At 34.3% G+C, this 27,562-nt stretch overlaps 1 protein-coding gene across 3 annotated transcripts in view; it reads right to left on the bottom strand.

Annotated features, from left to right (window-relative positions):
* LOC118187403 (sodium/potassium-transporting ATPase subunit beta-1-like) overlaps nt 1-27,562 on the bottom strand; it is a 121,245-nt gene that overhangs the window by 8,731 nt on the left and 84,952 nt on the right. For 2 of the 3 annotated variants that reach the window (XM_035357618.2, XM_035357617.2), the window contains exons 5-6: nt 14,268-14,446; nt 11,830-11,931 (exon numbers count right to left, since the gene is read on the bottom strand). In XM_035357618.2, the coding sequence (XP_035213509.1) occupies nt 11,830-11,931; nt 14,268-14,446 (281 nt within the window). The remainder of the gene's footprint in view (nt 1-11,829; nt 11,932-14,267; nt 14,447-27,562) is intronic. The other variant, XM_085816665.1, reaches the window with a different exon arrangement.

Below are 27,562 nucleotides of genomic sequence, written 5' to 3'. Positions count from 1 at the left end.
CTAAAAACCAAAATCGAAAATGATGAATTCCCGACCATACGGGATCAAAAACATGTATGTTTCGCTAGGAGTCCGAATTGAAACTGACTAAAGTTGCACAGAAACAATGATCTGTACAGTGTGGGGGGAAAAAAAAGACAGTTCTATATATCTCCCGTTCTAGTGGGGCTATTGACAAAATTCAAATTGCGTTCTTCATGTCTCGAAAGCGCGACTTAGAATATATATTAGATTTATATATAGCTCTATTCTAACATAATTATTTTGATACGAAATCGAACTTTTTTTAAATAACATACCATTTTTTTCCATATTTCGATTCTACAACTCAAATTATGCCTAAATATGAAATTTTGTAAAATTTGAGGCGAAATTTACGGAGAAATTCACAAATTTATGTTGGTGCTTTTTTTTTTTTCAGTTTGCGCCAAGAAGAGTTCACTTAACGAACTTCTTAATATATCGCAACCTATTTTCCTTTCCCGTGAGCGGGGGAAAAAAAAAAAAAAAAACACAATCGTTCCTTTTTTCAAATAATATTCTTTATATTATATTTTTAATTATAATTGTTATTATTTTAAGTATTTTTTTTTTCTTTTTCGAATTTCATTTTAATTGTTTAAATTGCATGGTTTCTTTGGAATAACTACTTTTAAAAATTTCTATTTACCCATTCGAACTGCGTAAATAAAGGTGCATCGTTTATTTTTTTCAAATAGTTTTCTTTATATATATATTTACTTCCTTGTACGAAGTAAAAAGGAAGTATTGTAATCGCGAAAAGTTTCAGGCAGCATATTTCAACGAAAATATCCATTTTGACCGCTATCGAATGCAATTTAACGATGTTCTTGCGTGATATCTGTACGTAAGGACAGAATAAAAGACTCGTTTCCTCCAAAAAAATTATAAAACTGCTTTAAAATTAATTGTGAAGAGAATTTTTTGTGGCGTACGTGCGTTCGTATCTCGCATAACTCAAAAACGAGTAGCCTCAGAACGTTGAAATTTTGTATATAGGACTGCTATAACATGTAGATGTGCACCTCGTATTTTGGTTGCAATCGGCTGCACCAAACGTATATAAATATATATATTCACTTTGTTACCCGGCTCAGTGATCTCAGTTTCTTTACTCTTATATGTTTGTAAATTGTACATTTTTTTGTTTAAAAATGATTGTATTATGTTGTTTTTATCTTCCGGTTAAGGTTTTTATGCCTGTAGTAAATCTGTACGCAATATTTTTAGAAATATCAACAATTTTAAAGTTCTCAAAGTGCCTCTTTTTTATGGCGGCCATTTATGTGTACATTTGAAACAGGAGACTAGTGGATTTGTTGCCAATCTAGAGAAACTTAGCTTCGCAACAACAAAGATAACGCATTCATTTATTATTGCCAATTAAATCATGCTTAATCCTTTCTGGAATTTTTTCGAGGAAATAAGTGTTTAAGATTTACTTCGTAATTTTTAATACATATATTTTGAGTTTTTATGTATTTTTCCCTTCTCGCGAAGTGAGAACTGAATTAATTGAATGAGAAATACTCAATCGTCTGTGAAAAACTGTTTCTTTTTTGTTTTGTTTCCTTAATTTCTTTTATACATCGTTCTAGCTTTATTATAGTATTTGAATAGAACATGTGGCAACGATTAGATAATTCTATTCTTTAAATGATATAAATGTTGTGCATTATGAATTATAATATGAACGAAATATAATACTGTTAAGTGAATCTAGCGCCAGAATGTCGCTATGGTAAACATACTACTAGAGTGAATTTTAAAGAATGCATTTATTCTATTGTGGTTTATGTGCTGTCGGCGAAGTAGATTTAATTCAATCCAATAAGTTTAAATGAAATGCAAGAAAAAATGCGTATAATTTAATATTCCGTAGAAGGAAGTCATGTGGTTATCAGATTTTTTGTCATAGTTATTATTTTAGGTAATTTTTAAATTTTTAGACTTTTATTTTAATTGTTTGTGTTCCATTGTCTCTTCAGATAATTGTTTCAAAATTTTCTATTTATTCATTCGAACTGAGCATTTTAAATATATTTATTAATATAAATTTTCCAGGATTTTATTTTATTTAATTGAATTGCGTTTTTTTCGGAAGAACACTTTGTGTGCCAGACTACGATGCATCTGAAAACTGAATATATTAAAAGAGAAAATACAATAAAGCACAATTAAAACGCCTTTCAATGTTCCGTTTAGAAAAAATATATAAATGAGAAAGATGTATAACCGACATTTTAACTTAGGATGACTTGCATATATTGCTTTAAATAGCTGTAGAGACATTAAGTATTTTTTGGAAGCAGAAGAGATGAAAACTTGGCAACGCCTTCGCCGGAAACCGAACCGCAGACTTCTCAATTACGCGCTGAGTGTGCTGACCACTGTACCACGAAGAATCGCTAAGAAGGCGGGAGAAATTTATTATATAGCTTACAATTTTATCATTTTACATTTAGTTTCTTAAAATGTTATTCATAGTTTAGTTAAATATTTTATTTTTGAAATCGCAAGAATCAAATATCATAAGATTAAAAAGTTTTAAATTTAAAAAAATACTAAATTTTGTGCAAAAATTTATTTTTTTCTTCTTAATGGATTGCTCTTTTTCTTCAGGCATTCTTCAAGTATATTAAAAAGCATCCAACTTTTCGAAACATCTTCGTTTTTCTGACATTCATTTTAAATAAAGTTATCGCCTTCCATTTCATAAAGGCCCACAAACACCCGAGCGGCAAAGTCGCTGAACACTGGTAGCTCGCTCCGGGGTTCGAATACCGGCCAACGGGTTGGTTGCATGGGCGTTTTCGTGTTTTTTCTCACTATAACGTTTATGCCAGCTGGTTTCCTTTAGAAAGTTCTTCACGAAGGCATCGTTCTTTTTAGGCAGATAGCCCTGCTTTGCCGTAATTTAATAATCCAATTTCATCAGAATTTGGTAAGAGCCTTTATCAGTCTTTAGTGGTTAAGCATTTTGAAAGCATGAGATGAAAGGAAAGACCAGTTTCATCAAGAGGGAAAACATCTTTAGATGATATCCATATACGTTTTAAAGACATTAGGATTTTTGGAAGTAGAAGACTTGAAAAATGAGCAATGCCCTCGCCGGAAATCGAACCACGGACCTCTCGAATACGCGCCGAGCGTGCAGACCACTACACCACGAAGGCACACTAAAAAGGCGGGAGAAATACCTTATATACTCCCCCCCTTAAAGGGCGATTGGGGATTAGGGGACCCAGTCGCCAAATCCTGGTGGTGAAGAATCATCATTCACCACCTTTTAGTTCGGGCGCCACTGTAGAGACATTAGGTTTTTTTTTTTTTTTTTTTTTTTTTTTTTTTGAAGCAGAGGAAATGAAAAAGGAGCAATGCCCTTGCTGGGAATCGAACCACGGACCTCTCGAATACGCACCGAGTATGCAAACCACTACACCACGAATGCAAGCTAAGAAGGCGGGAGCGGCAGTAATACTTTATAACGTCATGTCACTGGATAAATTCCTGAATCTTCAAATAATTCGACTGAGAAATCATGGGATGTTCCGTTTATGATACCATATGATGTTCTATGATGTAATTTAAATTTATACAACCATATAGTCGGAAACCAGTCGCTCTTCAATTTAATCTGCAATGATATAGTTTTTGTCTGTTCTGTTAGTACTAACTCAATTGCTGCTATTTGCTGGTATGCACGTCCAAGTGTTTTCTCTTTGAACACCCAACTTCCTTGAAGTAGATTCCTCTTTAAATGTTTGCTCTTCCCCCAATTTCCTTCATTACTTCTACATTTGTTTTCAGTGCTGACACAAGAAAATTAAGATTTTTCGATTGTTGAATTCCATAAATTTTGTATTCCTATAATTTTTTTTAAAAATATCAGTTGCATCAAATGCAAGTTTAAAGCAAAGTCCAAAGGATAATTATTTGAATCAAAAGATTTTTGTTAAATGAGAAAGAAATAAACCACTCCAGCAGCACTTATCCTGTACCACGGAGTGGCCCGATTTTTATAGCGGGTGCAAACAATCTAAATCGTACTATTTAGAGTTTTAAAGCCTAACAATTTCTATATTAAAGAACATGTTTTTTTATATAATCTACAACACGAGACAAAATTACTATTTAAAACATTATTTCTAAAAGGATTATTGAAAAAATTTATATATATATATATATATATATTTAAAGCTGGGACATGACACAGACTGTCAACGTCCTGTATGCTTAAAAACATTGTGAAAATAAGCATCAAACGAACTTTTTCACTTTTAGACAGTTCAATTTAAATGAAGTTAAAGCAAATTAGCAGACGATTACACTGCGAAGGTAAAAATTTACTCTTACAAACATTTAAAAAAAAAGGAAAAAAGAAATTAAAAAAAAATAAATAAAAATTTGAATAATATCATCTGTAATTTAAAAAAATAGCGTTTCATATAGTATTAATAAATATTTATTACGCATCATTGAGGGGAAAAATTTCACATAATTAATTCTCCGTGAAATTTTAAATTTAAGGTTAAAAATAGCTGTGGCAATTCACTGTAACAAAATCCATAAAACACATTTGGCATTATTATCGCTAAAAAAAAAAGATGCCAAGTTTCAAAACGCGAAAATATGTAGATTCGTGTATATTTTAGAAAATTTTGAATAAAAAACTCTAATTTTTTGCAGGTATGCTTAGAAATCGACCTACTTTAAGTTGATGATAAAAATTTTATAGGTTATAATTTAAATTTTTTTTGAAAAATTATTTAAAAATAAAACACAAAAAATGGGTGAATTTTATTTGGAATGAACCTAAATTTCGAAATGTGAAAGGAAGAATCCGTTTAATAGAAAAAAAAAGAGATATTAATAAATATATGCCAAATTCAATTAACATTGAACAGCTAAAATTTTGAGAGCTAATTGTTTAAAAACTACTCGTAAGATTTTTTTCAAAAATTTGCAGTCTGACATAATTTGAGTCGTAGAATCGAAATATGTAAAAAAAAAAATTTGGTATGTTATTTCAGAAAAAGTCCGATTTTGTGTCAAAATACCTATGTTACAATAGTGCTGTATATAAATGTAAGTGCAGTATATATATCCTAGGTCGCGCTTTCGAGACATGAAGAACGCAATTTAAATTTTGTCAATCGGCCCAGTAGAACGGGAGATATAGAACTGTACCCCCTTTTCTTCCCCCATTTCCCGCATTGTACATAACTTTTATTGCCGCGTAGGAGCGTCACCATCGAGATAGATAAGGCCTGCGCTCTGAAACGAAACTGGCTTATGACGTCACGGTTAAGGGACCCTCAGCAAACTTTTTGTTGGCTTTTATAAGTTGTAATTTTTTATTCATTATGTTTTAAGAATTGAATTTATGTTTACTTTTGACATCTGAAGCATCATCTCTTGTAATAATTACTAACACTAGTACTATAAAAATTGTCAGCAAAATTTATGATTATTTATTTTAATTGGAAACTTATTTTATATGAAATAACTGTCCTAAGGGGTTAAAAGCATAACACTTATTTCATTACATAATATGTAGAATATCAAATGGAGAGTAATTTTGATTCTTGACTGAGTACTGTGTTCTTAAATTTAAATATCAATGTTTTTTGCAAATCGTTAAATATCATTTTATCATGATGAAACTTAAATGCATATGTTTAGCTAATATAGCTTCTGTTCACTTTTATATATGTTATTATCATGCAATCAGTTTGTTTAAAATTTGTTATGCAATATAAATCTTTCTGAGAATGATAGAAAAGTTTCTAAAGTAATGTATGTAAGATTCATATTAAGGTAATTAAATTGCGAAACTGCAAAATGAAATTTTAAAAATGTACAGTTATTGAAGAAGCATTAGTAATTGAATTCATATGTAGACATATTTGTTTTCATTGTATTTCAATTCAATGCAATTTAAAAAAAATTTTTTTTTAATTATCTTTTAAATTACAATCTTTAATTTGAGTACGTGGCACCACCAAAAGCTATGTAAGTTAAGTTAAAAAAATTGCTTACATTATACAGAAAAGTTTTGAACATGATGTTAGGATTTATATTTTCTTTTCATGTGGATATTAATAGAAAAAATATTTTCAGAACAGAAGTAACGCTTATAGTTAAATAGGTATGATGCAAATATTTGCAAGAAATTTCAGTTTCTAAAAGCTTTTTAAGTATTTCGTATATTTTTAAAATATTTTCAAGAAAATTGTGTATAACTTTATTTAAAAAACTTTTTTCCTGTCTTATTTGAAATTTTAATATTGATAGTCTTCAGAGCTATGTAATAAACATTATCTCAATTTAACTACAGATTCTGTCGAATAATTATGTAGCATTAAGAGGAAAACATTAACTATAATACAGATTAACATACAATATGTAAGTAAGAAATAATTTTAAGACTAGACTATTTAGTAATTTATTACATTCAGAAAAATTTTCTGACTGATATAAGACATTTAAATGTTAGTCTAAATATTAAGTAGTCTCTTGCATTCGTTTGATGTTTTATAATCCTGCTACATTAATATGATAGATATAAAAAATATGCAATAATTATAGAATGAGAGATAACATGTGTTCCCACTGGCAAACATTTTGTTAAAGTAGTGGGTGAAACAAAAAAAAAAAAAAAAAATTGATGCGGTGATGAGAATGAACGAGAGACACAAAGACAGTGCAGAAAAATCAAGGTAAAAATTTTAGCTACTTGAATTTTAAAACCAATTTTTCTTCAAAGAAATGATTTGCTTTTAAAAGCACCACACCATTCTCAAATAATTTTGTTTTGAAAATAAATACCAACAAAAATGAAAATATTTCATATTCGTATAAGCTTTGTAAAGCATTATATTGCCGCTTGTAATTTTGTTTTAGACTGATTTTATAGTATGAGATACCAATTTCATAGAATAGGTTTAGAAAAACGGGTGTTTAGCAAAGAAGCTAAACTGCGCGAAGACCGGTCCACTAGCAGTGACGTAGTAACTCAGCACGCAGGCCTTATCTATCTCGATGGTGACGGTAGGAGGCAGCAGCTGTTTTTTGCGATACTCTATAGTACCAGCAGTGGCGTAACTAGAACTCTTGTGCCCCTATACAAAACGTTTTCTTGGGGGCCCCTAAAAAAAAGTTAAAAAAACGCCCCGTTGGACGTAATTTAAAATCTGAAGCCTTTCAGATTTTTTTTTAAAGCCCAAAGGTGCAATTTATTCAGAAGGACTATTAATTTCGTTTTGTCATTTTGCGTTGAAGCACTATAAACGACGAATCACTTTTCAAATTGTTACCACCAAATATTAGAGCCTTGTCTTATATTTAAAGAAATTAAATAATAAAGAATCTGCATAAATGTATGTTATGTTTCTGCCATTGTGATAAAACGGCAGTACCTAGAGCCATCGAATTTTGAATAACGTAATCCTCCACCGAATATGGGCATCTGGAAACTCAAATTTGGAATTTGGGAAGTGTTTTATTATCTATTTCATATTTTGTAAAGCATTTATGAGTTTTTGATTACGAAACTCAACGATTTCAAAGCGAGCAATGGCAACATTTTAGGAAATAAAGCATTTTTTTTTATCTCGAACGCACTTTTTTTTTTTTGGGAGGGGGGTCTTTTTAGCTCTATTACTACGCATCGTTTTCTTTGCAGTTACGCCACATACAGTTCAACACCAATATCACAAAATTTTTAAAAGCTGAATAGCAGCATATGTTTAGAACTCTGGATGGAGTATTAAGTGTTAGCATACACTTTTATATTCTTTTTAGTTTTTTCCGTTCAGTATCCAGTTTTCTTAGTAAGATAGCTAACAATGTTTTCTGCGTAATTAAGTTTTTATGTGTTAAGTTTATTTACTAAGTATTACGCTCATTTAACTTAAGCCGTATAAAACTCAGTTCAACAGCAAAATCACAATATATTTAAAAACAGCCTATCTATAGTCGCTACATTATTTTTTTTTAAACTAGCTGCTCGTACGGCAAGCCACATAATATAGTTATCATAAAAAAGAAAAAGTGCATAGCGAATTTAATGAGTCCGCTAATATAATTTCATAAAAATATTGAATACTTCTAATTAAACATGTCATGATTTTAAACATGTTTACTTAAATTAGTCACATCAGGAGGTAGTAAAAAAAATGTTCTCAAGAACTGTGCTTGTTGCTTTTAAAACGCTTAGTTTATTTTTCAGTAACCTTCTAGATTAAGTATGAAAGAATCTTAGTCTTTACTGAATAGCAACACGCTAACGTGAGAAAGATAAAATAATTTTTCTTCTATCAGCGGTAACACATTGCTTTCATAGAGACGACTTTATTAATTAAAAGATAAATAAATATGTTACACATTTTACGATTGGCAGCACTCTCATGCGCTGAGATAAAAGTGTTTTTGTTTCGAACAGTATTGCTACTGCTCCCTTTGAGATTCATTACAGCTTTACAAAATATGAAATAAATAATAAAACAAATTGGAAATTCAAAATTCGGGCTTCCAGGTGCACATGTTTGGGTGAAGGACTATGTTATTCAAAACTTAATGGTTCTAGGTACCTTCGTTTTTTAAAAATGCGCGAAACATACCTTCATACAATCAGAATCTGCATTATTTAATTTTAAAAAAAATAATACAGGGCGATAAAATTTGACGGCAACAATTTGATAAGAGATACGCCATTTATAGTGAATTCATTTCCTGAAACTTGAATTACTGCGAATTCTAGTGAACTTCAGGGGCCTGACTTCCTGTATCTTAATTTTTGCAGCCATTGTTACGTACTCGCCTCAACAAATTCAGAACTTGTTATCACAATAACCCCGAACAACAGTCTGTCCTCGGTTATAGCTAATGACTTGAAAGGGGAATCAAAGTTAAAGCATATAGCCATTTTTTTTAACACAGAATTCGGCTGTTATATCTGCTTACAAGAACCCCCTATCTGCGACATATAAATGACGTTCAGCAGAACATTCAGCCCCTTAAGCCTACGGGCCCCTATGCCACGGCATTCCTTGCATACCCTTATTTACGCCACTGAGTACCAGCATAAAAAACATTAAAATATGAACAAAGTGATATGTAAAATTATTAAAATATAAATTAACTGGTTTACTTTATTATCTTATTGTAATCAGATTTGTTCAACAAATATTTTTTATATATCGAATGGTATTCATTAATTTCTAGAAGGAAACAAGAAGAATTATATATTACAAAAAATATAGCTGAATTGAGAGACAAATTTGTTTCTCAAAGGTGTTGGGCTTTTACGGTGCTTCAATCATTGTTTTCTAACATTAAACTTTTTATTTGAACTAATGTACCGATGTTGATTACGTTGGAGGAAATCGAATGTATAGACAAAACTTGCCTAGGAACCACTATGCGGCTGATATTAATAATTCTCTTCATTTTTCCGCTTTAATCTGAAGTCTAACTTTTACTATTTTTATTTCCTATAACAAGCTTTCCAGAATCCTTTAACTGAATATGGATGACTCAACGATTCAGCAGACCTAAAAAGTTCATTGAGGCATCGAGAGATTACATATGAATGATTAAAAATGAAATACACAAAATTATCAGTTTATTTTTCTATTTTCATATAAAAATTGGTCTTCTTCCTGTTTTATTATGAAAATCGCTGTTGAGTAAAATGCACATTTTGAGTTTTTGTACTGTTTTAACCATATTTAATTTCCCTCAGAATTGTACTGTTGGTTCATTTACGATTATTCTTGGGATAGCTACATTTGTTGCTAGGTGAATTAGAACGAATCGGGCTCTGCTTCATTTTTCGGTTAAGAGTGGAATGTAAAAAGATGTGGTAAGGTATGACTCCTCATTTTCTTTGTTCAGTTATTTAAACCGGAAAACCAAAATTAATACATTGGTAAAAAAAGTGAACGAGTCCATCAGGAGTCAGGAGTGTCCATTGAGTAAAATATGTATAGGTTCCCATTTGTGTGTGTAATTTCTGTTAACAGAAGTAACATTTAAAAGTGATACAGTCCGCTACATTTGTGATTCTAATGAATTTTGTTTACGTGTGTAATTTGATTCGAGTTTCGTTTAAAGCCAAGTAGTACGTCTGGCAGTTAATCTTGAATAGGTAAACTCAAGCTGCCTTTGGGAAGGAAAAATAATGAATGGTTGAGTGGGTTAGTTAAGCAGTCAAGATTGTCTAACATTTAAAAATTGAATCCATCCCTTTACAAAGAAATTATTTCTGTAATGTATTAAGAGCAGGCATATTTGTGCGAAGGATATCGCAATACAAAATACAAAAATAAGAGCTGGTTTCTGCCTCTGACAGCTCAAAGAGCAACAGCAGCTTATCTGTAAAACAAAATTTTCTGGTTTCGTATCTTACCCAAAGTCGTAGGCTTTTCATATTGCTGCTGCATATTCCATATCTTTTACCTGTTGCTTAGAGACTGGTTAACTACGATAAGGCTCTCTTAAAATGAATATCAATTTCAATACAATCCGCAAGTATTAAACAAGATCATAATCTTTGCCAATACTGGCTCATGTTGTTATATCATCAATAAGATGTTCTACTATTTCAGAAGAAATGAATAGCAAGTTTGCAGAATACTTGACAAGATACCGAGAGATCACTGAGTCGTCCCCGCGAAAGATCCGTTATGTTTTTTTTTATCAGATTTAGCCCATCATTACAGAACGTGTTTTAATATTGTTACGAAATGTACAGGCGCGGTGAGATGGCTTCCCCGCAAAACAGTTTTAGGGTTGCCATAAAACGGCAAAGGAAGGCAGGGTTGCCACATTTGGCGAGAAATCGCCCATTTTGATGGAGAACCTTGTGGAACGAATTCTTACCGGTTTAGTCCAGAATGTTCCCGAACACAAGCCGAAAGCTATATAAACCGTGCTGGTCTGCAGTCAGCGGGTGTGCTTCATCAAGAGGAAGTGTCTCTCAGAGAGTGTGCCTCGTCTAGCGAGCCGTTTGGAGTCGATCGAGTTGACAACCGGGCAACGACTGCCGAGTGGGTCGTCGAGTCCACCGAAGGAGTCGGTTAGTGCATCGTCGAGAGAGTGTGTTGAGCTCTGGGAAAGACTAAACCGAAGAGTCAGGAGCTGTGCTCGTGTGTCTCGTGTTCCGAGAACGACCGAGCAGAGTCTGGAGCTGTACTCCGGAAAGCAGAGTCGGCTGCTTTGCAGGAAGCTGTCTCCACCGTGATAGCCTGATAACCCGAAGGCTGTGTCGCTGATCGTGTCAGCGTGTTTATAGTAGTTCACTAACGACTGTAAAATGTGTTTTGGAGCTGTCCTGACAATACTGGCAAATAAAGTGTGTTTCGATACTTCATAAAGCGTCGTCGTTATTCACTCTAAATCTACGAACCCCGTACGAACGTGAAGGAAGAAAATAACGTAACAACTGGTGTCAGAAGAATAGGTAGAGAATATAACGTAACAATATAGTTATTTTCAACATACCGTGGGATTTATATGTTGAAAACAAGGGCAGTCATTTTGAAATATAATTATTAAATTTCATATCATGCAGGACTTATGTGATACGTTATCGAAAGAAAAACCATTTAATAGCTAAAATGAAAGAGAATATTTGATTATTCTAAATGCTTAATACTCTGCATTTCAAATTCTGTATGCTGTTTATTAAACTGCAGCTCACAAGAGCCATTAATTGATATTACTGATAAGATCTGTCTTCTTCAAAGTATCTGCAGAAAAACGCTTGTTATAGCAGTTATGTTTTTAAAAAATTGTATTTACCCTCGCGGAGCACGCCACTGGCAAAAAACTCGGATCATAGTCTTCCGTGACTGATGGATGAAGGTAATACCGTTCTACAAGCAATGGTTCCCATAACTTCAGCTATAATAAAAAATATTATTACTTTACTTTTAAGAAAAGTATAAAATACATTTTATGTGATTTAAATTACATTTTATGCAATTTAAATTACTTCATGTAAAGAGCATCTCGGATAAGAATGAGACAATTCATGGTTAAGAATGAGCTAAGAGAGAGAAAAACGCAAACAGCATGTCATTTTCTTCAAAAATAACAATAATTTCATTTAATGCTGGAAATGTTTATAAAATGGCAACTGATTTAACGAAAACTATTTAGGAAAAAATCGTATTTTTTTACGATTGGAATACCAAAAAGAGCAAAATTGTTCTGTTTAAACATCATAAAAATGGTCAGATATCAAAAAGGTCATGAAAATGGCTATATGAAATTCGTCCAAAAGTCGGAAACTTCCTTTCGTTAAGTAGCAAGGAAACTAAAGTTATCGAAATGAATTATTCATAGAAATAAGGAAGATGTGAGCTTAAAATCTTATACCAAAAGATAAAATCAAAGTGCACAAAAGCTAAAAGAATTCGAGCGAAAATATTTGCCTTAATATCTTTAAGAAATGAATTCCACCTGGAAATGTCATAAAGTCATCATAGGTGATGGATCACCATATTTTATATTTGGTAATAATGTCCGTGGAGGTATTAGGTATTATAATTCAGAATTCTGCAATCCTTAACTCTGACATTATACACTTCAGAATAACCCTAAAGAAAAATAAGCAAAAAAATTAAATAATAATCATTATGATGGTATGGTACGCCACAAATGAAAGATGATGGAATGTTTCTGAAAACGTCGTTTTTCAAGAAGCTGAGTAATTCCATGTATTTAAATCAATGTATTAAAAAAATATTTGATTCTATTCATCAAACAACATGATCAGAGTAAAGATATTTTGTTTTACCCAGAGTTAGCTATCAATCTTGTGCGAAAAATATTAACTATTTGAAAAACTATAAAATTGATTTTCGACTAAATAGAATATTACCTTCCTTCTAAGTACCCCGTTATAGAGGTATAGAAAAGTTTTTGAAGGATTGTTAAAAACAAGTCTTCCAATAAATAGTAATAAAAAAAAATTAAAAGGAGTTTTAGGAACTTTACTTATTTCTAAAGAATTAACCTTCGACTGTAAAAGTCAATTTCTAAATAAACAGTTAAAGCATTCGTCAGCAGAGTCAGGGCAAATTTTCTCTGCTCTAAAAAAGTCTTAAATTTGTCTCATAATTAACCGAGATGGTTTTGTTAACAATACATAATTACTTCAAATAACAACAAGACAGAAAGCTATGTTATTTAATTTAAGAATATAATAGAACTAACGGTTTCAGTTTTAAGGGCTGATTTATGGTAAAAATAACAATTTTCACAATACAGTGTGTAATGGAATGTGGAATATGAACGCAGAAATACAATAAGCACGAAGCACGTAGAAAAGGAAATATAGCTTTAATCACGGATATTTACATGCAAAAGTATTTAATGTATCAATATTTATTCTGTTGCTACCGTTCATGTATAACGCAAGTCGTCTAACTCCCTTAGTATCGCATTTTCTCTGAAATCAGGCCCGCCAGCGGCTGAGCAGTAAAGTTACTGAGCACTGGTAGTTCGGTCCGGGTCTGGCGAACGAGCCGGCTGCGTGGGCTTTTCGTGGTTTTCCCCATGTGTAGCGTGTATACGAGTCAGTTTCCTTTAGAAAGTCCTACCTTTACCTAGACAGTTTTTGAGTGCTTTTCCATAATCAGATAAACCAGACCTGGCGAAAACATTTTGTCACCAAGTATGCTAAGAAGCATTTTTGCCCATATATAACTTCTGTTCTAGCTTCCATATCTAACTTCCCATCTAGCTATTTTCGCAATATAAAGCTTGTTGGATTCAGAATCAGAAGGAAATTTTATACAAGAAATAAGTTCTTATTTAATACATTTTCAAGGAATTTTATTAAAAAATGTATTATAAAGGAAAATAATGAAAAATTGTTTAAAGTGGACAAAAGTGCACAAAAGCTAAAAGAATTCAAAGAAATATATACAGAGAAATATCTTTCTCAAGTGTGTGGAAAGAAAAAGGCTTAGAAAGTTAGATTTCTAACATTTCGATTTGGAATTAATGAACATTAACTGATTTGTTTTAGAAAGTACATTTAGACTGCATTTTGAAAGCTCCTATCAGAAAACACGACACAGAATACATTTTCACCATATAAAACAAAGTTCTTTTGCTAAGATTTTATCGAGGAAAATTAACGCTCAATTTGACAAAGAAAGATTTTATATTACTGAGCTTTTTAAATCTTTTGTTACCTCCTCCCATTCTTGCATTTAATTATCACTCACTTTGTCAAATTTCAAGACAAAACAGGGGTTAAAATCGCCATTAACTTCCTCGTAACCATAGCTGTCATTCTTTGAACACACTTCCTCTATCCATCGAGGATCAAAGTAGCAAGGATTTTCACTAGTTGGGTTTTCTAACCAGCAGTTCCTGTATCTTTCTCCTGGATCTAAAGGGTAATCTGAAATACGAGATATGCACTTAATAAAATAGGAATATTAGCTGTTCTCAGATAAGATGTATATTTAGTAAAAACAGAAACATTATTTCCTGGAACATTATAAAGAAAAAAAAATATGCAAGGTGTCCCATAAACCCAGTATCATCGAGATCATTTAGCAGTTTTCAGGGCCCTAAATTAATCGTTGATGGAATATTGAATTATTACGAAACCCAGAAAGAACTCTTTCTTCATCTTTTTTACACGGTCGCTTAAATGCCGCGACTTTTGTCTTTTCCAAGTGGCGCAGACCAGCTCTGAAAATTACTGGTTTCCATCACCTCATAGAAATAATGCATCATTCTTTCCATCAAATTGATCTTACAAGTCAACGAACAAGTGACATTGCAACTTCGACTTGATATATGCTGTTGTAGTACAGTTAGAAAGAGAGCTGACTTGCAAAAGTGCATCGACTTAACTGGATTTGTACTGAAAACATTGCTAGGTTTTTATAAAAATTTTGATGCTGGATTAAACGATACCTTGTAGACAGTACTCATAAGTATGTAACACACACGCACGTATGCACATGCACACACTTTAACACAAATACAAATATATATACAGGGTGTCTCAGTACCACGTTTCAGAACTTTTAGCTGGGGTAGGGTGCACTGCTATGATTCGGAATCATATAAAAATGCAGGGTCGGAAATGCTTTCCTGACGTGCTGGTGTGCACAGAATCATTATAAATTAAAAGACACAAGATAAGTTAATATTCGTTTTAAAAATAAATTTACATGAACAAAAGTACCATGAGTCAAAGACAGAGCTCGAAGTTTCGTCCACCGACTTCAGGCACGCCTCATGTCTACGGTACATGGAATTCCGAATATTCTGGAATATTCCAAGCATATCGCGAATTTCCCCAATTGCTACTGCGATTTGTGCAACCAGCTCTTCCGCGTTCTCCACTTGGGTTGTCATAAACCAGTATCATCATATGACCCCATCAAAAGAAATCAAGACATGATACATCCTGATCGAGCAGGCCAACGCACCGAACCACCATGTCCAATCCACTGTTGGCCAAATGTGACGTCTAGGTGAGTGCGAACATTATAGTTAAAATGGGCTGGGGCTCCCGTCGTGTTGGAACCACATTCTCAGTCGCATCGATGCAGAACTCTGTTCATCACCTAAGAGTTGTGGCATGACTTGCTGCAGAAAGATCAAGTAGTTACAACCGGTTAGACGAAAAGGCAACAATTAAAGTCTGATAAGGTGATGCTCCACAGTGCGGGACCAAACATTAATCGAAAACCAACTCTGCATTGCACGACGTCGTGTTGCATGACGGCTCTCTACCGTCTAGAGATGGGCGTTATGTGCGTTGAATATTTCTTCCCTTGTGAAGAATGCCTCATCAGTGAACAACAGATTAACAAAGAAACGGTTATTTGCAGCACACCTCTCAATATACTATTGTGCAAAAGGAAGACGAGGTCAATAATCGCCCGGTTGAAGTGCCTGGATACGCTGCACATGAAATGGATGCATTTCGTTTTCTCTAAGAATCTTCCAGATGCTGAAATGGGAAACTTTGACTGCGTGCGCTGTACTTTGCGTACTCTAGCTCGTAGTTCCCTGTACCTCATGTAGCACATTCTCTTCGATGTTCGGAATCCGTGCTGATAGTTCCCGATTCAAGGCAGTTCTTTGAAAAGAATTTGTTTCAGTTAACCTCTGGTGCAGCCTTGCAAAGTAATTATGGCTAGGTGCACTCCTCATAGGATATCGCTCCGCTTACAAACCTGTGCGGCTGGTCCACTACAGTCTGCAGCCCCATGCCAAATGCGTATCGGCTAACTCTGCGTTCGTATAATTGTTCATCCTACTAACTCTGCGTCCTTCAGCGAAATGATGATACTTTTCAAGAACTCTCGGAACTTTCGCGCAACGTTATTTACTGCGTCAGAAAAGCATTTCAGACTCTGCATTCCTTATATGATTCTGTGTCATTGAGGTGCACTCTATCTTTCCTAGAAGTTTTGAAATGTGATACTGAGACACCCTGTATATATATGTATGTGTGTGTTTGTCTGTCTGTGCGTAACTTGTCTTAAAGAACCGGACTGGTAGTACATCAAAACAATATCTGCCACGTTGAAGTGTAGACTTCCAGATTGTTTTTTCTTATCTTAAAATGTAAACAAGGTTAGCCATCTTTTTCAGAAGAGGAGAAAGTATTTTCTCCTTCTTCATACAGAAACATAGCGATCTACTAGAGTGTAAGGAAACAAAAAATAATAGTTTATCATTATTCTGAATAAGCAGGCGATCGACCGACAGCTAATCTCGCTGTAGGATGTAGGATAAAGAATATAAATTTATGTTTATACTCCTGTAAGAGAACTTACTTTCAGATTGATCGTGCCTTCGTTTTACACTCTTGTGTATTTTTTAATGTTGAATCTACTCAAATCCTCGTCGTTTATTTAAGTATTACATCTCTGAAAATTCATTTCCATACATAATTTATTAATTTATACGTAGATGGGTTAAGAAAAAGATTGTTAGCATTGAAAAGTAATTATTGTGGAGGCAATATTTTTTCTTAGAGTGGAAACAGATTGCGCTATTTGTCTTAAAGCGTACGGTCGCGGACACTTAGCCAACAGGACATTTAACCAACACGTACATTTAGTAGACAGGGAAAGTTAACCGACAAGATATTTAGCCGACACGGACATTTAGCTGACAGAGACATCTAGCTTACAGGACACACGGACATTTAGCCGACAAAGACGTTTAGCCAACAGGATATTTAGCCGACAGGACATTTAACCGACAAGACGTTTAGCGGAAGTACATTTAGCTGTTAACGCGTACATATAAAAAAAAACATGTGACTATGTTTTAGTAAAATTTTTTTACATTTATCTGGGGAAAAAGGCTGTTTCCAGGGTACCCCAACGAGAAGATTTATGAACAAGTACCATATTTTTTACCTAATAAAATGTTAAAGAAACTACGAATTTTAAAAGTGGACACAAAAGCAACTTTATTCTGGTGTAGATTTTGAAATATTTTCCGAGAGTAATTAGATACAGGTCTCTAAATTTCAGAAATGGGAAAGAAAATTTCAGCAATCGGAATAGTGAAATGATTTTATTATAGAAAGAATGAGCGAGGCAAAGCGAGAACAAATATAATGTAAATTAGATTTCTTTGAACCCTTTCACACTAACACTTTTTTTTTTTTACTTTAGTAAATGCCATTAATTTTTCAACGCTTTCAGAAATGTATAATATCTTAGCTTTTTCACTTTTCATTATTATCTTCCGGCACAAATCGCGTTACATTTGTTACCGTTTTGCTCCAGTCATTTATTCAAACACAAAATTTTTTCTCTCTTCCGATTGCTCAGATTTTCTATCTCAATTCCGAAATACAGAGACCCTGTCCACCATCTGCCAAGCATTAAAGTCGTTGAACACTGGTAGTTTGGGCCTTAGTTCGTGTCCTGTTGGACGTGCTGGCTGCATGGTCGCTTCCGTGGCTTTCTCATGCTTAACGTTCATAAGAGCCAGTTCTCCTTAGAAAGTCCTTCACGAAGACATCCCTTTCCTTAGGCATATAGCCTTCAAGTGTTTTGTTATAATCAAATAAATCAAACCAAACCAAAATATAGAACCAATATGTCTAATTTCTCTCGAAATTGATTTCAAAATCTACACCAAAATAAAGTTCCTTTTATGCTTAATTTTAAAATCCAGAGTTTCTTAAATAGTAAAGTGAAAAGTATGGTTATTTATAAACTTTCTAGTTGGGTACCCTGGAAACAGCCATTTTCTCAAATAAATAAGGATGTCTATATATACGTGTTATCAATTAAACCTGCTGCTGGCTGAAATGTCTTGTCGGCTAAATGTCCGTGTCTGTTAAATGACTGTCGGCTAAGTGACCTGTATGCTAAATATCCATGTCGGGATTAATATACGTGTCGGCTAACTGTTGTCGTTTAATGTTTCGTCGGTGAAATGATTTTCGAATAAGTGTCACGGACCAGTCCGTATAGGTAGCGTAAGTTCGCAGACGCGTTAGAGTGATTTTTTTTTGCAATGGCAGGCACTTGCCTATATCGGCATTGGCCACTACCAAAGCCAGAAGTGGTGGCCATTTTATTGTAGAGGCACCTAATAGGCGGCCACCGTTATATCCTATGAAAGAACAGACAATTTTACATCCATGCCTTCTCGAGCATTCGAATCCGGTCCCTTTGGTATCACAGTCAGGCTCTCCTAACCACTATACCGTCTGGGCGGTATTAGTGTGATTGAAACGGCAAAACATTTAGGAAAGCGGACTGCAGGAAAGTAAGAACCGTGATTTATTTCTAATGGGCAAAGTATGTGACCGTATCTAAAATCCATAGTCAAATCGTGGAAGTTTATGGTGAAGAAGTAATGAGCAGGTAACATTTAGTGAAATGGTGTTGCTGTTTTCAGTAGTGCAGAGAGGTTGTTTGGAAAACCGAAATACCGCAGCAAGTGGCGATTCAAGCTCTTCAGCGACAGAAATCAACTCGGCACGAGCTGAAGAAATAATTCAAAATGATCGACGGGTAACTGTGCGAGCAATCGCGTTCACGTGCATCATCCGAGGAAGAGAAAAACGCACGAATGATGTGCAGTGCCACGTTTCTTCAGCAGTATCACTCAGACCTCCAGCACTTCATTAATCACATTGTTTTGGGAGACGAAACGTGACTTCCTGATCTCATCCTCACAACCAAAAGAGCACCATGGAGTGGAAATACACTGGAGCATCAACGAAAGAGAAGCGGCTAAAGTGCAGAATCGCCCACTTATTTGATTGGCGTTTCTTTGGCGCTTTTTACAAGAGTAAGAAGAATTGGATTTCTGTCAATTTTCTTTGACATTTTAAGTGAAAATAGGTCAATGTGTACACGGATAAAGTCAAGGGAGTGCGCAATGCCATTTTTGTGCAATTCTGGGATTTTGTTTTAAGTGAAAATAGGTCGATGTGTACATGGATACCGAGTATGTGCAATTCTTAAAAATGCGCCAAGCAGTGGGCGATTCTGCACGTTCCCCAGAGAAGCTTAAGGTTACACCTTTAAACTTCTTTTTCGTTAGTGATCGAGAGTGGTACCTCAAATATCTAGACCCGAAAATCCAGAACTTTAAAATTCTGGATCGTTGAAGATCCAAAAGTTTAAGGTAACGGTAAAGTTATGGTAGCCATATTCTTGGATTCAAGCAGCATTATTCTGATATAGTAATTGGTGCATGGCTACACTGTTACTGCCGATCGCTATTGTGTCATTTTGCCCAAGTTACGTGAAACCATCTGATGGAAACGCCCTGGCATGCTGAGTGTTAGGTCTCATCCTCCTGCATGGCAATCTAAGGCCCCATACTGCTTGCCAAACTCAAAAACTGCTTCAAAAGTTCAAGTGAGAAAACTGAAGTTGCTCCCATATAGCCCAGATTTGGCACCAGTGATTATTTATTTTTTCCTAAATTGAAGGAGCACTTATCTGGAAGCCTAATTAGCACTATCCAATCAAAAGTGATCTAATGGTTTCTGATATGCAGATCAAGGCATTACATCATCAGATGGTAAATCAATCTCTTTGCGTAAAGTGAGTATCTGAATGAATTTCTTCAATTCAGCGTTTGTATAAGTTCACCAAACAGTTTATTATGGCTCCTAAGTATCATTTGGAAGACCAGTATTATCAGAAGTATCTCCGAAGTATCATTATATTTAACTGAAATATATGTTAACTAGCGAATCACCGGCCGCTTAGAAGGGCAGACAATCATAGAAACAGTGAGATGTGTGAATATTTCAAGGCAGATAATAGATGTGCTCTGAAAACTCTTTTAAGGAGACAAGGTAGTAAACGAATAACTGCTTCTTAAACATCGATATCTGGCTATTACTGACAGTCGTAACAAGAGGTCTGCTTCTCGACAGTTAAGATCAGAGCATGCAACTGCCACTGTAACTGCTGTATCCCTTCAAACTTTAATAAAAGACTTAATTCAAAAGGTCTTTATGCCAGGAAACCAAGGGTATGTGTTTCACCGCCTGCACAAAAAAATAGAGATCGCTTTAATTGATGCGAAGAATATCAGAACTGGAGTGAACACTAATGGTCTCATGTTCCCTTTACTGATGAGTTGAGGTTTAGGTTAACATCAGATTATAAATTTATTTGTATCTACAGCCAAAGCGAATCAGGAATGCGAAATCTTCCTTAGAACATTATTGAACGGGATCGTTTCGGTAATGCAGGTGCGTTGGGAGGAAAAATGATCGATAAACGTACATCACCTATACATTTATTCACCAGCGGATCTGTGACCGGCTAGGGATATCGGAAAGAAGTCACAGAGCAGTGTTTCTCAAACTTGTTTTTGGTTGCCGGCTCACCGGCTCACTGATGTCTAGAATTATTTGTGGCACACCTGAATATAAAAAATGTAAAAGTTGTATGATACGAAAAACAAATTATTTACTCGCAAAATTTATTCAATCAGAAAAATGAGCCTGTTTTCTTGAACAAATTGAATCAAAACGAGGTTCCAAAGTCTCCAGACAAGTTCGCATTCATCGTCAACTTTTAAAAGTCTTTCTAGCTTTTTCGACTTCATTTCTAACAATGCTGAAAATCTAGATTCACAGAACCATGAAAATGGAAAAGCAGAAAAAATTTAATAGCTTAGTTGATTAACTACTCATATTTATCAACTGAAAGTGAAGGAAAGTAGTTTTTAAGTGAGGTTTGAAGTTTTTCCGTGATGCATGTAATTGTGTGTAATTTTTTTTCGACTGAAATGCATTGACACCCGGAATGCAGTCAGCATTTCCTTTTGATATTTCAGATTTCCACAGCGTTAATTTTTCTTCAAATGACTTAAGTTTTGATGTTGATGTGGCAACATTCTCGGATGGTCTTTGAAGACTTATATTTAGTTAAGCGTTTCAAATAATTCTGAGAGAAACATAATTTTAAGCCACCAAATCTCATCATGAAAAGAAAATTCAAAAGATGTTTTTCCGACTTCCAAGAACAAAATCATCTCTGCTTTCAGGTTTATAAGTCGTTTCAAAACCTTTCTCTTTAAAACACCAACGCATTTCGGTGTGCTATTAAAGATTTTTGTAGTCGGAATCCATTGCCTCGCACAACTGGGAGAAAATTCGCGTATTAAATGGTCGACTATTGATGAAATTGACCACTTGGATGACTTGATTCATAACAGTCAACATATGTGGCGTTGAAGACATTGAAGGAGAGATTGTCTCTGAATCATGCAGTGGATTCTTATAATATTTGGATTTATTGGCACAAATGTGATAAATCCTTTTAGTTTCTCAATACTGATGGACATCCATCTCTGCAAACACAAAAGCAGTTTATTCACAGTGTAGAGTCATTAGGTTAATTGGAAGCAGAAAAGATGAAAAATATGCAACCGCCTTCGCCAAGAATCGAACCACGGACCTCTGGAATACCGGCCCAGCCTGCTACCGTTACACTACGAAGGCACGCTAGGGAAGTGGGAGAAATACCTTATAACAGAAAACAAAATCTTGAAAAGTTTTCTTTTACAAGCTTAAATATGTCTTTTCTTGGTATCGTGCTCTCCAAATTTTTGCAGGAAAGATACTTATTCGAAAACTTTTCATCTTTAACAAATCGATCGAAAACAAAAAGCTGTACTTTCCTACTGATATCTGCCTATTCATGAATCTGAAGTGACTAGACTTCACTGTTGCAAGATTCAAAATGCTCGAATTTATTATTATTATTATGAAGATCGGTCTTCGAATCGTCTACGTGATATTGTACCACTAGATAATGATACTTTCTTGATGTTTTCTGTTGCTTCCCTTCCCAGAATTGTTTGAACAATGATAATTAAGGCTGGTGCAATGATAGATTCGGCAGCGGTGTGTGCTTTTCTGCATTGTACTATTAGTTATGCAACTTTGTAGCCCGCTTCAACCGCATCAATCAATCGCTTTTTTGGCACCCTTATATAGTTTAATTTTTTTTTTTCTGTTTTATTTTACTGCTCTGCCAGATTTTCAAAATATTCTCTTGGTTTATTTTTGACCTTCTGAAGTTCCCAGATGTCTTTTCAGTTTACTATGAACAAGAGCTTGATTTGCAAGTTTCTTTTTTCAGATTACACAGAATGATATTTGAGGGGCTTTCGTTTCAATTGCGGTAGATCCGAATTCGATGCAGTGATCTTCATAATTCTGCTTTTTTCTTTGTTTATCTTCTGTATGTGAAGCACTATATTTTATTAAATATTTGTCCATTATGGCTAAATGAATAAAATCATTTTTAATTAGTTCATAGCAACGCAATCACATTAAAGAAATTTAAAGACTTATTTATTTCACAAACCTTTTAATTTTAAGAAAGAGTACATTTGGATTAACATCAGTAACAGTTGGGAAATAATAATGTCAAATAAAACTAAATTTAAAAACTTATCTTTTAGAAACCGTCTAGGTAATTACAAATACTATTTCAAAGTTACGAAACCCATGTTGTCTGTCCCTTCATACTACGCAACGGTAGACCACCTATTAGGTGTCTCCATAATAAAATAACCACCGCTTCCGGTCTTAGCAGCGGCCAACGCCTGTAGTGGCTAGAGCCCGCAATTGAAAAAAAAAGTTGCAAAACACATGCAATTTTAATTATTTATCAAAAACCGTAGAAGCACATTTCACAATCTTTCGTGGCACAGTAGTATGCCACAGTAGTATAAAGGAATTGATTGCGGCACAGAGGTTGAGAAACACTATCATAGAACCTTATGTAAGACTTTTCAGATGTGCATATGAATCTGACATTTTATTTACGAACGGTAATGCTCGCCCACATAGAGTTAACGTGGTTAAAGAATTGCTTGAAAGTGAAGCTATTGAGCGAATATAATGCCCAGCCATGTCTCCTGATATTAACTTAATAGAGAACTTATGGTACTACCTTGGAAAGCAGTTGCACGGAGGCATCTTGCTCCTGGATATGTAAATGCCCTGAAGAACGCTGGAAAAGTCGAAATTAATTCCTCAAACTGATGTTAACAATGTTATTGCTGGCATGAAAACATGTTATGATATGTTTGTCAGGGAAGATTGCATTCCATATTAAATTCATATGCCTTAATTTTCTTCCGAGTTATTATCTTTTTTATATCCTTATAACACACATCTTTTATCTCCTTTATATCTTTATAGTTACCGCATTTTTGTTGTTTAATGCTACTGTTTATATCATATGGAGAACTCTTAAAATTTTCTTTTTTCATTATGTGTTTTGATGTTGTGTATTCACGTACAAATTCATAAAATTATAATTCACAATTTCTGAGAAATCCATGATTTCATACAAGTAAAAATAATTTTGGACATGAGTGTGTTAGGAATTCGCTGAACGGAGAATAATTAAATTATTTCTAGTGTTTAGAAATATACAATAACTTTCCATCTTCCGAATTAACGGTGCAGCCATTTAAGACGTGTGTATGTGGGATAAAAAATACACGTGTAAGGTAAAAATACGTAAACAGCTTTATAATTTAATTTAGTGATAGCTTCTTAATTCCTCATTTTTAATTTGGTTATTTCCTCTCTGTATTCTCAAAGTAGTAATAACTTTCCTGACTGCGCCATTTCTAGATTACTCTATTCCACAGAGCTTGTGTAAAGCTGATGACGTAGAAACTTGAACTCAAAATTTTGAGAACTGAAACTTTTCTAACCTAAACCAAATCCTTCCTCTCGGCGATCTTCCATATTGGATATATGCGTACTTAGCTTCTACCTTCTGTGCTGATTGGACGCAATTTCGCTGTTCTTTCTTCCTATCGCAACAGTATCAAAAATGTAAATATTCTGGAAACAGGCACGATTACAGTGCCAAGTGAATTGTGGCCTTAAATGTGAATTCAAATAAAAATGGAGTTTAATCCGCCTCGACTGCCAAGTTTCCTATTCATTATGGATTAGCATTCTACGCAATCAGAATTCTTTCTCTTCAATATGCCATCTACGTTCTGCGCAATCAGTATTTCTACATTTCTACATACTACTAGAAACTACATTTCTCGGTGTTCCCCTTCAGTACTTCTAAAATTTTTTTTTATTACATACATGTTATAGGGTTACATTTTTATACATGTTATAGGGTATGGCTTTCTTACGTAGCATAAAATTAGACCAGAACTCTAAATGACAATTGGTGAACTATCACTATGTCTTATAAGAACCAAAAAGACAAGAACAAAGGTATAGAATTAATCTAAATAAAATTTACAGTCGGCATCAATTAGTGCTTACAGCTTTGGCTTAAATCAAAGATAATGGATAACCAAAGCTAATGAAATTATATATAACCTAACGGCTTCACAGTATAACAAGAGCGCAAGCTGGCTTTGACTGAAGTCGGTGTAAACAAGCCTAATAGCAAGAATAAAACTCAACTCTGCAGAATCAATTTCAGCAACGCGATCTTCAAACAGGCAGAACACGCTCTGATTTTACCCTCTAAAATCTTCCTTTAAATACTCTCTACATTCTATCTCATTTGAATATCTCGCGCTCAACAATTTACATTCCGGCAATAAATAGAAACGAGACTGATAGAAAAGGATATTAACATAAAATAACAGGTTAGAAACCTAACTTATACTTTACAGTGTATTTTAAGTAACACATATGAAGTAAAATTTCAGCAGTTAAAGGCAGGTGAGAAGTACATATGTATAATACGGCGAAACAAAGTATAATATGCATTAAATGATTTTTCTCGCAAAGTTTATGAGCAGTTCCATCGAGCCGCTACTTAATAAGAAATATATAGTGTGAGCAACTAGAATTTGACGATTTTGAGACTGAAATCATAAGCGCCATGAAATAGTTTATAACGTTGCGCGCCTCCAACTTGCACGCAACCAAGAGGTGACTGTGAAAACTTGTATAAAAGATAGAAGCTTGTGAATGGTTTAAGTCCCTTTTTATTCAACGTAATAAATTACAATTGCGTCCTCTTGACGCTTACAGACTGTGCCTACTTGGCAGTGAAATAAAAATAATAACCTGAAAAGAAAGTAAAGACAAGATTCTAACTACGAGGCTCTCTAAAATAACTAACTCACCGTGTTTTACAATACCGCTGCTAATTCAGCAGACTTGAAGCTCACTGGAACAATTTCCACTACTTCCCGCCAAGCACATAGGCCGCAACGCGGGGTTCTTCAATTCTCGCTAACTACCTCCGCGCTCGCTAAGTAAGAATATCTCACACCGAACTCGTTTCCTTCTATTTAAATCATACTACTTCCGCTGATAATTTGAATGCTTGCGCGTTCTACTCAAATTTACATATTCTGGCATTGGCAGTTCCAGGGGAAAGTAAGGCTTGACAGGAAAGATAGTTTAAACTTAAAATAAATGTTAGTTAAAATAAATATAAACCCTACATTTACCGCTGCCAGAATTTGGAAAACTTGGAAGCAGGTCCTACAAACGACCTGTTGTAAGTTTATCTAATTCTGAACTAACTGGCGAGAACCTCGTTTACACAAAAAAAAAAAAAAAAAAAAAAAATCTTATGTAACAATTATACTAAAATTCTGTTGCTCGTTACAAAGCTTTCTTCTTACAGCAACTTTTCCTGGACTTCATCAATCAATCTTGGTTCTTGGTCTTTCCTTCCAGCATCTGGAAGGAATAAGTATCAGTATCTTTCTACATACATTATAATTTACACTTTCTTGACACAATAAATTTTTGTTTTTAAACGATTCGTTTTTCTTAGTTATTGCTTACTTCACATTCATTCAATTTTTCAAGCATTAATTTAACTTTACCCTGGCTCTCCACCGTGTGTGGTGTCAAACGGGAATATTCGTGTTTTAGTCTTACAACACTTCCCCTAACCACCATGATTTGTTAGAATTCAACGACCAAATAGACACACCTTACTCGACATTCTACAACTCAATGAGCTACTTTAATATTCTTAAAAATTGAAATGTAGGTGGAGAACCCTACAAAACACATTCATTCTAACTTCCCCCTCATTCATCTTTAAACATGCAGGCTTTCGCTCTAAAGCATGACTTTACAGTTTAATACTTAAATTTTGACTTCATTGCTTTTAAGCATTCACTTTTAGCATCTACAATCTTATGCTTCTAGACTAAATTGTACTTTTACATAACCTTCAAGTATTTACATACATTTACAAATTTTTAATACATATGATTTTTACAATTTACCATAAAATGAATAAGAGAAAATAAATTTTTACTTTACTCATTCTTCGCCAAGCTGGCGGCACTGAAAGTAAAATTCTTATTAATACAAGAATACGAAGTTATTTTTAATCTTCGGCCAAATTTTGGCTTTAACGTAACAGAATTAGTCTTTCGACCAACAGAAAATGCTTGTTTTTAGCTTTTACACTTAAAGAAAATAATACTTTTGCCTTAGCTAAATAAAGTAAAACAAAACTAAGTCTCAACCGAGACATATTGACTTTCGTCAAAACATAGAACTTCGTACTTATGCATAACATTTCGGAACAAAAGAGAAAAATATTTATAGAAGGTTTTAACTTATCTTTGAGTTTTCGATGCTTGAAACTCCGTCATCCGTTTTTGGCAAAATTGATCCCAAGTTAGAGGTTTCATGGATGTCAATCTTCTCCTTATTGATCTCCGAGTGTCGTCCACGTTGCTCTTTCTTTTGCGTCCTCTACATGCTGGCCTCTTGACGGAGTAATCGTCTGGTTGTTGGCTTTTGCGTTTCTGCCTGGGACGGCTGGTCTTGACGTCCTCCGGTCTGGAGTCCTTCTTGAATTTCTTCTGTTCCTCGTATTTTTGTGCCTCCTGTTGTCGTTTCAGTTTCCGGAACGGCGGCCTTGCTGGCACCTGACTCTGTGGCCGTGTGCGCGTTCTCCTTGATGTGTAATTTCTCCTGCCATCCTTTGTAGGTGGTGTTTTCGTCTTTACCACGGTTTCTTTACCCGGTTCATCTGTATTTTTGATTTTCTTAAACGCCGGA

The sequence above is a fragment of the Stegodyphus dumicola genome, chromosome 5 (assembly GCF_044657685.1).
Source record: "Stegodyphus dumicola isolate Sdum_Otavi_A_Nest chromosome 5, ASM4465768v1".
Lineage (NCBI taxonomy): Eukaryota > Metazoa > Arthropoda > Arachnida > Araneae > Eresidae > Stegodyphus > Stegodyphus dumicola.
This window is presented reverse-complemented; position numbering and strand designations above follow the sequence as displayed.